The sequence below is a fragment of the Bombina bombina genome, chromosome 4 (assembly GCF_027579735.1).
Source record: "Bombina bombina isolate aBomBom1 chromosome 4, aBomBom1.pri, whole genome shotgun sequence".
In the NCBI taxonomy this organism is placed as follows: domain Eukaryota; kingdom Metazoa; phylum Chordata; class Amphibia; order Anura; family Bombinatoridae; genus Bombina; species Bombina bombina.
In genome coordinates, this window is record NC_069502.1 from 947741602 (window position 1) to 947757179 (window position 15578).

A 15578-nucleotide genomic window follows, 5' to 3' on the forward strand; every position below is an offset into this window, starting at 1 on the left:
GCTGTATATAGACCTCAGATTGTATCAGTTCCCTTTGGAGCTGAACAGTCTGGTCATTTTTGTATCACTGTGTTACTAGGGTTATTTGGAGAAATCCCTTTCATCTGTTGGCTTTATTAACTACACCTGCGAGAGCAGCTCATTTCTTGTTTCTACAATAGATTTAAAGGGACATACCAGCCAAAATTGGAATCCACATACATGCATTTCAGTTTTGAACAGAAGCATTTTTTGTAATATACATGAATTAGCAAAAATGCTTCTAATAAAAGCTACAGCTGTTTCAAATGTGTATTTAAGTATGCACCGTGCACAAGCATTTTAAACACAGCACGTGTTCAGAAAGCCTAAGGTTCTTGTACCATCTGGTAATGACTCAGTTTGTTAATTGCTAACATGATACAAGCCCCACTGGTGCTCTGAGCAGCTGCAATATTTAAAATGCTGGTTCGCTGAGAATATCTCATGTATTGTTTAAAAAGATAGATAATCCCTTTATTACCCATTCTCCAATTTTGCATAACCAACACAACGGTTATATTAATATACTCTGTTATTACCTCTGTTATTACTATATATCTAAGCCTCTGCAGACTGCCCCTTATTTTAATTCTTTTGACAGACTTGCATTTCAGCCAATCAGTGCTGACTCATAAATAACTCCAGAGGAGTGAGCACAATGTTATATTTATGGCATACCTGAAATAGCACTGTCTTACTGTGAAAAACTGTCAAAATCCAGTGAGAAAAGAAGAGGCCTTCAAAGGCTTAGAAATTAACATATGAGCCTACTAGGTTTAGCTTTAAACAAGGAATAATAAGAGAACAGTTGATGATAAAAGTAAATTGGAAAGTTGTTTAAAATTCCATGCCCTATCTGAATCATGAAAGTTTAATTTTGACTAGACTGTCCCTTTAATAGATTTTATAAGCTTAGTATTAAGGTTATTTCCCACCTCCCTCTAGTCATAGGTGACGCCATGTGAAATCTATCTTTTACTGCATTTTAGTACTGACACGTTTGCACTTGTGCAGCAACTCTCATTTAGATACCTGCAGTCTGCAGGCTGCAGAGTAACCTAGATTCTAAAATGGCGGATCCAATGATTAAACGGAGGTAAAAAAGGAAATTTATGCTTACCTGATAAATTAATTTCTTTTACGATATGACAGAGTCCACGGGTTTGATCCTTACTTGTGGGATATCGCCTCCTGGTCAGCAGGAGGAGGCAAAGAGCTCCACAGCAGAGCAGTATATATAGCCCCTCCCTTTCCTCCCCCTCCAGTCATTCGACTGAAGTTAGGAAGAGAAAGGAAAGGCCAAGGAGCAGAGGTGACTGAAGTTAAACAAAAAATAAAAACCTGTATTTATAAACAATAATAGGGTGGGCCGTGGACTCGTCATATTGTAAAAGAAATAAATTTATCAGGTAAGCATAAATTTCCTTTTCTTTTACAAGATATGACGAGTCCACGGATTTCATCCTTACTTGTGCGATACAATACCAAAGCTATAGGACACGGATGAAAGGGAGGGACAAGACAGGAACCTAAACGGAAGGCACCACTGCTTGAATAACCTTTCTCCCAAAAACAGCCTCAGAAGAAGCAAAAGTATCACATTTGGAAAAAAGTATGAAGAGACGACAAAGTTGGAGCCTTGCAAATCTGTTCAACAGAAGCATTATTTTTAAATGCCATGAGGAAGCCACAGCCCTAGTAGAATGAGCCGTAATTCGTTCAGGAGGCTGCTGTCCAGCAGTCTCATATGCAACACGGATGATACTCTTCAGCCAAAAAGAAAGAGAGGTAGCCGTAGCTTTCTGACCCCTACGTTTCCCAGTAAAAACAACAAATAATAAAGAAGTTTGACGCAATTCCTTAGTCGCCTGCAAGTAGAACTTCAAGGCACGGACTACGTCTAAATTATGTAACAGAAAAAAAAGGGGGGTCTCAATTTTAATACATCATTCTTTACAGTTTGTGGTTGAAGAGACAGTGGAAGATACAGAGGGTAGATTTTTAATAATTCGGGGAAGACAGAGAGACAAACATTTTACGCTCTGTAATGTTTACGCCCCCAACGACAAACAGTTAGCCTTTTTTAAACATATTTCCCATTTACTGACCCAGTGGTCTCACTCAAGAATTATTTTAGGAGGGCACTTTAACATTTCAATGCAGGCTCATCAAAGCCAGAAGGGAATGTCGCAAACACAGAAACAACTAAGGCATAATTCTATGGTTAAGCAGATAAAGGAAATTTGGGCATCGCACAATATCCTAGATTCATGGGACACGCTTTATGGTAGAACAAATGATTACACCTTTTATTCTCATGCACATAAGACATACTCTAAATTGGATTATGTATATCTGAGTCAAATTCTAATCCCAAATCTATCCTCCTCTAGCATACATGCTTGTGCGTGGTCTGACCACTCTATAACTCAGATTGACATTCAAATGACTTATCCATTGACAACAGCTCGTACTTGGACCAATGATCCATATGTACTTCAACACCCAAACACAAAAGATTCTATCATGAGGGCTCTCGCAGAGTACTGGGAGTTGAATCTAGATACAACTAAAAACCTTTCATACTGTTGGGCGGCTCATAAACCTTTTGTTAGGGGATTACTGATTAAAGCAAAGGCAGCCTTAACTAAGGAAAATAGGTCGGTGACAGACTCTTTGCAGATTCAGATTGATACCCTTACTAAAAAACACCAACGCACTTTATCGCCAGACACTTTCTCCCAACTACAAAATAAGAGGCTAGAGTTAGCTACATTGATGAACAAAGCATCCATTAGCGCAGCGCATAGACTCAAAGCTCAATACTTTCTGTATTCAAATAAACCCGATAAATATTTAGCTCATAAACTGAGGGAGCATACAAAATCTTTTGCAATACCTTCTATACAAACAACAGATGGGACATACACATCTAATCCCCAGGAAATAGCTGATAGCTTCGCCCTATATTATGCAAAGCTATACGATGGGAAAAAGGTGAATCACAACCCTCAGACAGCAGCTTTAAGGACAAGCTTCCTAGATAGTGCTAAACTACAGACTTTGGAGGAAAAGGATAGCAGGGAGCTGGGTGCAGAGATATCAACAGGGGAAGTGCTAAACGCCATTAAAAATCTAAAATTAGGGAAGGCAGCAGGGCCAGATGGGTTCCCGGGGGAGTATTACCAACTTTTTAAGTCACTTAGTCCCACACTTAGTAAAATTTTGCAACTATATATTACAGGGAAAAGAGATCCCCAGAGAAATCTTACAGGCCAAAATAGTGGTCATCCCAAAGGTAGGGAAGAATCCAAAACTATGTCAAAGCTATAGGCCCATTTCATTGATAAATCAGGACATTAAAATTTTTACTAAAATCCTGGCCAATAGGCTACAAAAACATCTCCCGTCTCTGATCCACCCAGACCAGGTGGGGTTTATTGTGGGAAGGGAGGCTCCAGATAATACCAGACGGACAATATCTCTGGTTGACTATCTTACTAGGACAGGAATGCCTTCTCTGGTCCTGTCATTGGATGCAGAGAAGGCGTTCGACAGAATAGATTGGGACTTTCTGTTCAATGTTTTGGAGAGGATGGGTTTCCAGGAGAGATTCATTCAAGCAGTAAAAAGTATATATTCACATCCTGTGGCCACAATCAGAGCAGTGGGTTTTCAGTCACAACCCATAGACATATTAAACGGGACCAGACAGGGCTGCCCCTTATCCCCGCTCCTGTTTGCGCTCTGTATTGAGCCCTTAGCTGCACAAATAAGACTATCCCCAGACATTCATGGAGTGCAGATTGCACATCAGGAATTCAAATTGTCTCTTTTTGCCGATGATGTGCTCCTCACTCTGACCAAGCCATTGATGTCTCTGCCCAATCTGTACCGGATCCTACTAGACTATGCTAGCATTTCAGGCTACAAGGTTAACTTGGAAAAATGTGAAGCTTTAGCTATTGCACTCCCTGACCACACTAAAAAGCTAATAGAAACTAATTTTGAGTTCGCTTGGGCCAAAGGAGCAATTAAGTATCTAGGTATACATCTGTCAACTAATGTCAAAGCACTTTATGATTTGAACTATGTCCCCCTATTTAAGACGATTAGGAGAGATTTAGGGAAGTGGAAATTAGGGAACTTCTCTTGGTATGGACGGCTGACAGCCATAAAAATTAATATTCTTCCTAAGCTTCTATATCTGTTTAGGGCTTTGCCAATCAAAATTCCTTTATTGGAACTGCAAAAAATGCAAACGGACCTAATAAGGTTTGTAAGGGGCCCCAAAACAGCCAGGATAGCCTCTCATATTCTTAAGCTACATAGGAGTTTGGGGGGGGGGGGGGGGGGGGGGGGTGGGAGTCCCTAACCTAATAGATTATTTTCAGGCAGCAAGATTAAGGCAGAAAAACAGATAAACTGGTCTGGGTGGAGGTGGAGACGGCGATTTCCTCATATAGATCCCCAGAAGATATCCTATGGGAAAGAGATAGTAAGTCTAGTGGGGACTCAGCTGCCTCATCAATAACTAAGGACAGGATGAAGATGTGGTTGACTTTGACCAGGTCTCTGCATCTAATTCCGACAAACTCATTGGTAAGACCGATCAAAACTCTACTACACAATGATTTCTGGGTCCAGGTGGAAAAATGGGAGAATAAGGGTCTCTATAGAGTAGCGGATTTCTATCAAAATGGTAAATTAGCTACATATGACTGTATACAAGAAATTATTAGACCTGATAAGCTCCAGTGGGGTTCTTATATCATCAGGTAACTTCTGCTATTGCAAAATATATACCACACTATCAAAAACAATCCCCAACAACACTAGAATGTTTATGCGGTTCAGGCTCTAGGGGTAAAAAGGTGATCTCTCAGATTTATTTAACATTACAAAAAAACAGAAACACCTCTAAGACACTAACAGCAACTAAGTGGGAGGCAGACTTGAACAAAGAGTATTCTAGGGAGGAATGGGAGGCGATTTTCGCCTCTTCTTCCAGGGGACTGATTTGCGCAGATTTTAAGGAAAACTGCATAAAGACGTCATTTCGGTGGTACCTTACTCCAATTATTACGGCTCATTATTCTGAGAAGGGAAGTAGAAACTGTTATAGGGGTTGCTCAGTGGTGGATACATATATACACATGTGGTGGGAATGCCCTCAGGTGCAGCAGATATGGGTAGATTTATCTAAGATGCTAAGTACAGTACTGAATGACAATATTGCCCTGGGGGCATCCCAGGCACTTTTGAATGAACGTATACCTAGATTCAATGCAGCCACTAACACATTCATTCGCTTGTTATGTACGGCTACTAGAGTCACTATTGCTAAGTACTGGAAGACAGGGGTGCCCTCCTGGGGAGAGGTGAAGGAGAGGATCCAAATGGTATATAATATGTCAGAAACGGTAGCTTCCATACAGGGTAATAAGGAACAGTTTTTAAAGATATGGTACTACTGGATGTTAAATAGTGGGTGAGATTGAGGTCGGGGGGGGGTTCTTCCCCCACAAATGATATGGGATCAGGTGACATCCAAAATAGTGAGACCTCTTGAGACAGAAACCAGACAAGACACATTTAGACAATGGGAGACAACTTTGTGCGAATATGAGTCTCTCCTCTCGGAACAGGTTACAAGATAATAACGAAACAGGCAAGTTGAATGTTAAAAAATGTTTATTTGTGGCAAGGTTAGTTCATTTGTTGGTGTTAACTCTTTTTATTTTTTTAAGTTAAGTAATACAAAAGTAATAAGATGACCAGAATTTCAGAAATGCAGAACTTTTGGACATTCTTTAAATACACTTACAGCTTTGCTTCAGAATCCTCCGACCCAGAGGTTATACAACTTCGTTGAGGGGTGAAAGCTTACTCGACAAACTCAAAGACATTGGGGTGGGAGGGCCAATTTATACACTGTTGAAGGATACATTCTGTATTTGATGTCTGATTTTCAATAAAAAACATTTCAATTAAATTATGTAACAGACGTTCCTTCTTAGAAGAAGGGTTAGGACACAAGGAAGGAACAACAATTTCCTTATTAATATTCTTGTTTGAAACAACCTTAGGAAGAAAACCAGGTTTGGTACGTAACACCACCTTATCAGCATGGAAAATTAGATAAGGAGAATCACATTGTAAAGCCGAAAGCTCAGAAACTCTGCGAGCAGAAGAAATAGCAACCAAAAATAAAACTTTCCAAGATAATAACTTAATATCTATGGAATGCATGGGTTCAAACGGAACCCCTTGAAGAACATTAAGAACTAAATTCAAACTCCAAGGAGGAGCAATTGGTCTAAACACAGGCCGGATTCTAGCCAAGGCCTGACAAAATGATTGAACATCAGGAACATCTGTCAGACGCTTGTGTAACAAAATAGACAAAAGCAGAAATCTGTCCCTTTAAGGAACAACCCTTTCTCCAATCCTTCTTGGAGAAAAGATAAAATCCTGGAAATCTTAACCCTACTCCATGAGTAGCCCTTGGATTCGCACCAATAAAGATATTTACGCCATATCTTATAGTAAATCTTTCTAGTAACAGGCTTGCGTGCCTGAATCAAGGTATCAATGACCGCATCAGAGAACCCTCGCTTAGATAAAATCAAGCGTTCAATCTCCAAGCAGTTAGCTGCAGAGAAATTAGATTCGGATGAAGGAAGGGTCCCTGAATGAGAAGGTCCTGCCTCAATGGAAGCTTCCACGGCGGCAGGGAGGACATGTCCACCAGATCGGCATACCAAGTCCTGCGAGGCCAAGCAGGAGCGATTAGAATCACTGAAGCCTTCTCCTGTTTTATCCGTTCAATCACCCGGGAAAGGAGAGCAAACGGTGGGAACACATAAGCTAGGTTGAACGACCAAGGCACTGCCAAGACATCTATCAGTTCGGCCTGAGGGTCCCTGGACCTGGATCCGTACCTTGGCAGCTTGGCATTCTGTCCAGATGCCATCAGATCCAATTCCGAGCTGCCCCACCTGAGAATCAGGGTGGCAAAAACCTCCGGGTGGAGTACCCATTCCCCGGATTAAATGTCTGCCTGCTCAAAAAATCCGCCTCCCAGTTGTCCACTCCTGGGATGTAGATTGCTGACAGATAACAAGAGTGAGCCTCCGCCCACCGAATTATCTTGGATACTTCTGTCATCGCTAAGGAACGCCTTGTTCCTCCCTAAAGATTGACGTAAGCCACAGTCGTGATGTTGTCCGACTGAAATCAGATGAATTTGGCCGAGGCCAATAGAGGCCAAGCTTGAAGCGCATTGAATATTGCTCTCAACTCCAGAATATTGATGGGAAGTAGAGACTCCGCTCAAGTCCACACTCCCTGAGCCTTCAGGGAATTCCAGACTGCACCCCATCCTAGAAGACTGGCGTCTGTTGTCACTATCACCCATAAAGGTCTGCGGAAGCACGTCCCTTGGGACAGATGATCCAGCGACAACCACCAAAGAAGAGAGTCTCTTATCTCCTGATCCAGATCTATCTGAGGAGACAAATCCGCATAATCTCCATTCCACTGTCTGAGCATGCTCAGACAGTGGAATGATGTCCATTGCTGCCACCATCAATCAAATTACCTCCATGCACTGAGCCACTGATGGCCGAGGATTGGACTGAAGGGTTCGGCAATTATTCAGAATTTTTAATCTTCTGACTTCCGTCAAGAATATTTTCATGGATATGGAATCTATTAGAGTTCCCAGGAAAGGGACCCTTGTCTGTGGAATTAGTGAACTCTTTTCTCTTGCAAAGTGTATCCAGTCCACGGATTCATCCTTTACTTGTGGGATATTCTTATTCCCTACAGGAAGTGGCAAAGAGAGCACACAGCAGAGCTGTCCATATAGCTCCCCCTCTAGCTCCAGCCCCCAGTCATTCTCTTTGCCGGCTCTAAGCACTAAAGTCTGTCTACGGGAGGGTAAAGTGAATGTGGTGTTAGAATTTTCACAAAGGTGCTAGGGTCCCTTCTGGCGGTTCTAAGACCGCAGGGCATAGCAGTGGCGCCTTATTTGGACGACATTTTAATTCAGGCGCCGTCTTTTCACAGAGCCAAGGCTCACACGGAGATTGTATTGGCCTTTCTGAGGTCTCACGGGTGGAAGGTGAACATCAAAAAGAGTTCTCTGTCCCCACTCACAAGGGTTCCCTTCCTAGGAACAGTAATAGATTCGGTAGAAATGAAAATATTTCTGACGGAGGTCAGAAAGTTGAAACTTTTAACTACTTGCCGAGTTCTTCATTCCATTCCTCGGCCATCTGTAGCTCAGTGCATGGAGGCAATCGGATTAATGGTAGCGGCAATGGACATAGTCCCTTTCGCTCGGATACATCTCAGACCACTGCAACTATGCATGCTCAATCAGTGGAATGGGGATTATGCAGATTTGTCTCCTCAAATACAGTTGGACCAGGAAACCAGAGTTTCTCTTCTCTGGTGGTTCTCTCAGGATCACCTGTCTCAGGGAATATGTTTCCGCAGACCAGAGTGGATCATTGTAACGACCGACGCTAGTCTGTTAGGCTGGGGTGCAGTCTGGGACTCCCTGAAAGCTCAAGGCTTATGGTCTCGGGAAGAATCTCTTCTCCCGATAAACATTCTGGAGCTGAGGGCGATATTCAATGCGCTTCAGGCATGGCCTCAACTAGCTGCGGCCAAATTCATCAGATTTCAGTCGGACAACATCACGACTGTAGCTTACATCAATCATCAAGGGGGAACAAAGAGTTCCCTAGCGATGAAGGAAGTAACCAAAATAATCAAGTGGGCGGAGGATCACTCCTGCCATCTCTAAGCAATTCACATCCCAGGTGTAGACAACTGGGAGGCGGATTTCCTGAGTCGTCAGACTTTTCATCCGGGGAGTGGGAACTCCACCCGGAGGTATTTGCCCAGCTGACTCAGCTTTGGGGCACTCCAGAGTTGGATCTGATGGCGTCCCGTCAGAACACCAAACTTCCTCTCTACGGGGCCAGGTCCCGGGAACCCAAGGCAGTATTGATAGATGCTCTAGCAGCGCCTTGGTCCTTCAATCTGGCTTATGTTTTCCCACCGTTTCCCCTTCTCCCTCGTCTGGTCGCCAGAATCAAGCAGGAGAAGGCCTTGGTGATTCTGATAGCGCCTGCGTGGCCACGCAGGACTTGGTATGCAGACCTAGTGGACATGTCATCTGTCCCACCATGGACACTGCCAATGAGGCAGGATCTTCTTATTCAGGATCCATTCAAGCATCCAAATCTAATTTCTCTACGTCTGACTGCATGGAGATTGAACGCTTAATTCTATCAAAGCGTGGTTTCTCTGATTCAGTTATAGATACCCTGATTCAGGCGAGAAAGCCTGTCACCAGGAAAATCTACCATAAGATATGGCGGAAATATCTTTGTTGGTGTGAATCCAAGGGTTACTCATGGAGTAAGATTAGGATTCCCAGGATATTGTCTTTTCTCCAAGAAGGTTTGGAGAAAGGATTGTCAGCTAGTTCCTTAAAAGGACAGATATCTGCTCTGTCTATCCTTTTACACAAGCGTCTGGCAGAGGTTCCAGACGTTCGAGCGTTTGCACAGGCCTTAGTCAGAATCAAGCCTGTCTATAAACTTGTGGCTCCGCTATGGAGTCTAAATCTAGTCCTTTCAGTTCTTCAAGGGGTTCCGTTTGAACCTTTACATTCCATAGATATTAAGTTGTTATCTTGGAAAGTTTTGTTTTTGGTAGCTATCTCTTCTGCTCAAAGAGTCTCAGAATTATCTGCCTTACAGTGCGATTCACTTTACCTGGTGTTCCACGCAGATAAGGTAGTTTTGCGTACCAAACCTGGTTTCCTTCCTAAAGTGGTTTCTAATAAGAATATTAACCAGGAAATAGTCGTTCCTTCTCTGTGTCCTAATCCTTCTTCGAAGAAGGAACGTCTGTTGCACAATCTTGATGTAGTTCGTGCTCTAAAGTTCTATTTGCAAGCAACTAAGGATTTCAGACAAACATCTTCCTTGTTTGTTATCTATTCTGGTAAGAGGAGAGGTCAGAAAGTGACTGCTACCTCTCTTTCCTTTTGGCTGAAAAGCATCATCCGTTTGGCTTATGAGACTGCTGGCCAGCAGCCTCCTGAAACTATTACTGCTCATTCTACCAGAGCAGTGGCTTTCACATGGGCTTTTAAAAACGAGGCTTCTGTTGAACAGATTTGTAAGGCAGCGACTTGGTCTTCACTGCATACTTTTGCCAAATTTTACAAATTCGATACTTTTGCTTCTTCGGAGGCTATTTTTGGGAGAAAGGTTTTGCAAGCAGTGGTGCCTTCCGTTTAAGGTACCTGCCTTGTTCCCTCCCTTCATCCGTGTCCTAAAGCTTTGGTATTGGTATCCCACAAGTAAAGGATGAATCCGTGGACTGGATACACCTTGCAAGAGAAAACAGAATTTATGCTTACCTGATAAATTACTTTCTCTTGCGGTGTATCCAGTCCACGGCCCGTCCTGGCAATTAAGTCAGGTAAAAAAAATTTTGTTTAAACTACAGTCACCACTGCACCCTATGGTTTCTCCTTTTTCTTCCTAACCTTTGGTCGAATGACTGGGGGGTGGAGCTAGAGGGGGAGCTATATGGACAGCTCTGCTGTGTGCTCTCTTTGCCACTTCCTGTAGGGAATGAGAATATCCCACAAGTAAAGGATGAATCCGTGGACTGGATACACCGCAAGAGAAAGTAATTTATCAGGTAAGCATAAATTCTGTTTTCTAGATTCACCTTCCACCCATGAGTCCTTAGGAAGGACAGAACTATGTCGGTATGAGACTTTGCCAGTTGGTAAGACGACGCCTGAATGAGAATATCGTCCAGATAAGGCGCCACTGCAATGCCCCGTGGTCTGAGAACCGCTAGCAAAGACCCTAGAACCTTTGTGAAGATCCTGGGTACCGTGGCCAACCCGAAGGGAAGAGCCACGAACTGAAAATGTTTGTCCAAGAAGGCAAAGCTTAGAAACTGGTGATGATCTCTGTGGATAGGAATGTGAAGATATGCATCCTTTAAGTCCACAGTAGTCATATATTGACCCTCCTGGATCAAAGGAAGAATTGTCCGAATCGTCTCCATCTTGAAGGATGGGACTCTGAGAAACTTGTTTAGACTCTTGAGATCTAAAATGGGTCTGAACGTTCCCTCATTTTTGGGAACCACGAAAAGATTTGAATAAAACCCCTGCCCCTGTTCCTGTAATGGAACGGGACGAATTACTCCCATAGTGGAGAGGTCTTTTACACAACGTAAGAACGCCTCTCTTTTCATCTGGTCTACAGACAATCGTGAAAGAAGAAATCTTCCCCTTGGGAGGGAATCTTTGAATTCCAGTTGATACCCCTGGGACACGATTTCTAGTGTCCAGGGATCCTGAACGTCTCTTATCCAAGCCTGGACAAAGAGAGAAAGTCTGCCCCTACTAGATCCGGTCCCGGATCAGGGGCCGCCCCTTCATGCTGTCTTGGGAGCAGCAGCGGGCTTCTTGGGTTGTTTACTTTTGTTCCAAGCCTGATTGGGTCTCTAGACGGGCTTGGACTGTGCGAAGTTCCCTTCCTGTTTAGTGGAAGAGGAAGAAGGGACTCCTTTTAAATTTCGAAAGGAAAATTACTCTATCTCCTTTGTTTGGACGTCTTATCCTGAGGGAGGAGATTACCCTTACCTCCCGTAATGTCAGAAATTATCTCTTTCAATTCAGGCCCGAATAGAGTCTTTCCTTTGAAAGGGATAGCTAACAGCTTGGATTTAGAGGATACATCCGCAGACCAAGATTTCAACCATAAGGTTCTGCATGCTACAATGGACAAACCTGCATTCTTAGCCGCCAACTTGGCGATCTGAAAGGCGGCATCCGTAACAAAAGAATTGGCCAGCTTAAGGGCCTTGATTCTATCCAATATCTCTTCCAAAGGAGTCTCAGTCTTAAGAGACTCTTCTAGGGCATCAAACCAAAAGGCAGCCTCAGTTGTAACTGGTACAATGCAGGCCGTTGGTTGCAATAGAAACCCTTGATGAACAAACAGCTTTTTTAGAAGATCCTCCAACTTTTTATCCATAGGGTCCTTGAAAGCACAACTGTCCTCAATAGGAATAGTCGTATGCTTAGCTAGAGTAGAAATGGCTCCCTCCACCTTAGGAATCGTTTGCCAAACGTCCCTAATGGTGTCAGGTAAAGGATACATTTTCTTAAATATAGGGAAAGGAGAGAACGGTATACCCGGTCTTTCCCATTCCTTGGTAATAATTTCCGAAATTCTTTTAGGAATCGGAAAAACATCAGCATAAGTAGGGACCTCCAAATATCTGTCCATCTTACACAATTTCTCTGGAGGGACCACAATAGAGTCACAGTCGTCTAGAGTCAAAAAAAACCTCCCGCAATAATAGGTGAAGGTGTTCAAGCTTAAATCTAAAGGACATCACGTCCGAATCTGTCTTGGGTAATGCACTACCTGAGTCAGAAAGTTCTCCTTCCGACAGAACCTCCCTACCCCCTTTCAGAGGCCTGGGAGGGAACATCGGAGATCGCCATGAAGGAATCAGAAGCCGCATGGACTACCTGGGTCTCTATTCTACTACGTTTACCCTGTAGTACTGGCAACTTAGATAACACTTCTGTAAGAGTTGAGGACATAACAGTAGCCATATCCTGCAGAGTGAATGACGCAGACACCGATGAAGAACATGGTGTCGCCTGCGTGGGCGTTATGGGCTGAGACGCTTGGGTAGACAATTGTGGCTTATCCTGAACCTCATCAGTCTGAGCACAATCATTGTTATCATCAGTTAAGAAAATTTGTTCTTTACACTGTAATGCCCTAGTAATACATGAGGGACAAAGTGTAACAGGGGGTTCCACAATGGCATTTAAACACATAAGGCATGCACTTTGCTCATCCATTTTAATAAATTGAACAACAAGCAAATTTGACTTACAGAGAAAATTTGATTGTAAAATAAATATGCTGAGTACTGTATCTTTAAGAACTCAATGCACACATCATATACCGTTTTTTATTTGTTATTGAAAAAACAAAATATGCTGAGTACTGTATCTATAAGGGAGAAACTATCTAAGCTCACCTTCGCTTCTTACACCGTTTTTTTTTTTTTACCCTGTAGTACTTTGGAAAATAACCCACAAGCAAGCTTTTTGACACAGATTGCTCTGAAAATAAAAACCTTGTCACCTCACCGCGGCTCCGCTGCGGCTCCTACCTGATCCTGTGACCGGACCGATTATAACAAGCCTTGTGCACCAAGAATCGCCAAGCAGGCTTAGAGGCTGAGAGAAGAAACCACAATGACTGCGCTATGAAAGCGCGCAAAGTCCTAAGCTCCGCCCCTCGTGGGCGTAATTTCAACACGCAATTTCTTTTAACACTAGAAAACATATCCGCCATTTACCGGAGGCTAGTATGATTATACGCACTCCGAAACTGTCCCCTGCATCAGCCAGCCCCAGAAGAGAACCCCACACAGAATGTCCCAGTGCTTCAAGGCACACACCGCCCGAGTGTCTGGTTAAACACATACATAATCCAGTGTCCAACTCTTTAATAAAACTTGTCAGAAAGTCTGGTACACTATGACATCTTTGTACTCACATCCCAGCGCTTCTAGGTAGTAGACTGCTAGAGTGTCTGGTTCTGTCACTATCTACTTAACTGCCCATAGCATAGTGAAAATACAGTCCATCTGAGATTCTGTTAGTGTGTCCCAGAATAAAAGAACTGCACTTAACTTCATGCTGAGGAACAGCATGACCACTTCACAGTATCAAGAGGTCCACTTTTCCTCCTGAGGTCCTGTAAAACAGAGAAGTCTTAGTTAAGAATTTCCAAGACCATGTACAGCAAACGCAGCACAATCCTGGGAGGCACAGTGGAGACAAAAAACCACCAGTTCCCACAGTCTAAAAAGACTACTTGAAGCTGCTCTGTAATAAAATAGTACACTTTGGCACCATTTAAAAACAAAAAACTCTTGATTGAAGAATCTAAACTAAACACCTCTTTTTACCTCTTCCTATCACTAACACAGGCAAAGAGAATGACTGGAGGGGGAGGGAAGGGAGGGGCTATATATACAGCTCTGCTGTGGAGCTCTTTGCCGCCTCCTGCTTACCACAAGTAAGGATTCGTCATATCTTGTAAAAGAAATTTATTTAGTGTTTTGTGTCCCTCACTACATAAATATGGTTTGTAGTCATAGCTGATCCAAATCTTTCTCAGCAATCTAGTAACAAAACAAACCCTCTTCTTTTTCATACAAAATGAAAATACAAAACATTTAATCGTTCTCAACAAATGAACATAGCACAACATTGGATATGGGTTTGAGTACCTGCATTCTGCATGCTTTTTCTTTCTTTCAGTAGCACATCACCAAGGATTTGTCGATAGAACGCCAACAAACGAATGTGGCACAAGCTGCCGACCAAAGTTTCAGGAAGCAAGCTGTAAAAGGATTTTGTATGACTACATTTGTAAACCACTATTAAAGTACTACAAAAAAGGGACAATAGATTCCAAATGTTATTTCCTATAATTGTTTATGCACCATAAATGAATCCTAAACCTATGCAGTGATTGCTAGTTTAGTGAACAGGCTCATTTATATTCGTCCCTAAGTATAAGAAAGGATATTGACTATGTATCCAGAGTTCAAATCAATACAGATTCTGCTAAATAAACTACAATGTTAAATGCTTTTAAAATATTTATTTTGTATGTAGATCCTTTGCAATAAAGTTTTTAATTGCAGATATGTTCTATGCATAAAGAAAAATCTTTTAATGTTGCTTTAAATTTACTAGCAAAATAGATTTGCATTAGCCATCTAAACTTAAAGAGACATGATACACAAATGTTGAAGCACTTGAAAATTGATGCAGTATAGCTGTAAATGGCTGACTAGAAAATATAAACTGAACATATCTATGTAAAAAAGGATGATATTTTACCTAAAATTTCCTAAGTATTCACACCCCACTGTAATGAGACTTTAAGCAGCCAGTCAGGATGCTTGTCCCAGGACAAGCTAGGGAGTGTGCATCTGTCATGTAATTTTCCTACTCAGTTCAGTAAGTTCCATGAAATCTCATGCAATTTCAGTGAAATCTCATGAGATCACAGCAAAGGCAAATCATTACCTCAGCACTACTGATGTTGATTGACTATTGCTTTTTTTTTCTTCTAACTCTCAGCTTTATAGCCACTGAAGAATAACTGTTTACACAGCAATTACTCTGGTGAGCTGAAGAAATTTTGAGGTAAAATATCTTCCTTTTTTAAATAGAAATGTTCAGGTGATATTTTAATGTCGGCTTTTTACAGTTATGCTGCATTTAGCATATGAGTATTATGTCCCTTTATTAAGAATTATAGATACCCAATTGAAGGTAGAGGATTGCTTAACCCCTTAATGACCACAGCACTTTTCCATTTTCTGTCCGTTTGGGACCAAGGCTATTTTTACATTTCTGCTGTGTTTGTGTTTAGCTGTAATTTTCCTCTTAC

At 42.2% G+C, this 15578-nt stretch overlaps 1 protein-coding gene across 1 annotated transcript in view; it reads right to left on the minus strand.

Moving 5' to 3' along the window:
- The window catches only part of NPHP1 (nephrocystin 1), a 322800-nt gene that overhangs the window by 96671 nt on the left and 210551 nt on the right, over window positions 1–15578 (minus strand). The window contains exon 20 of the mRNA XM_053711944.1: window positions 14404–14516. Within this exon, the coding sequence (XP_053567919.1) occupies window positions 14404–14516 (113 nt within the window). The remainder of the gene's footprint in view (window positions 1–14403; window positions 14517–15578) is intronic.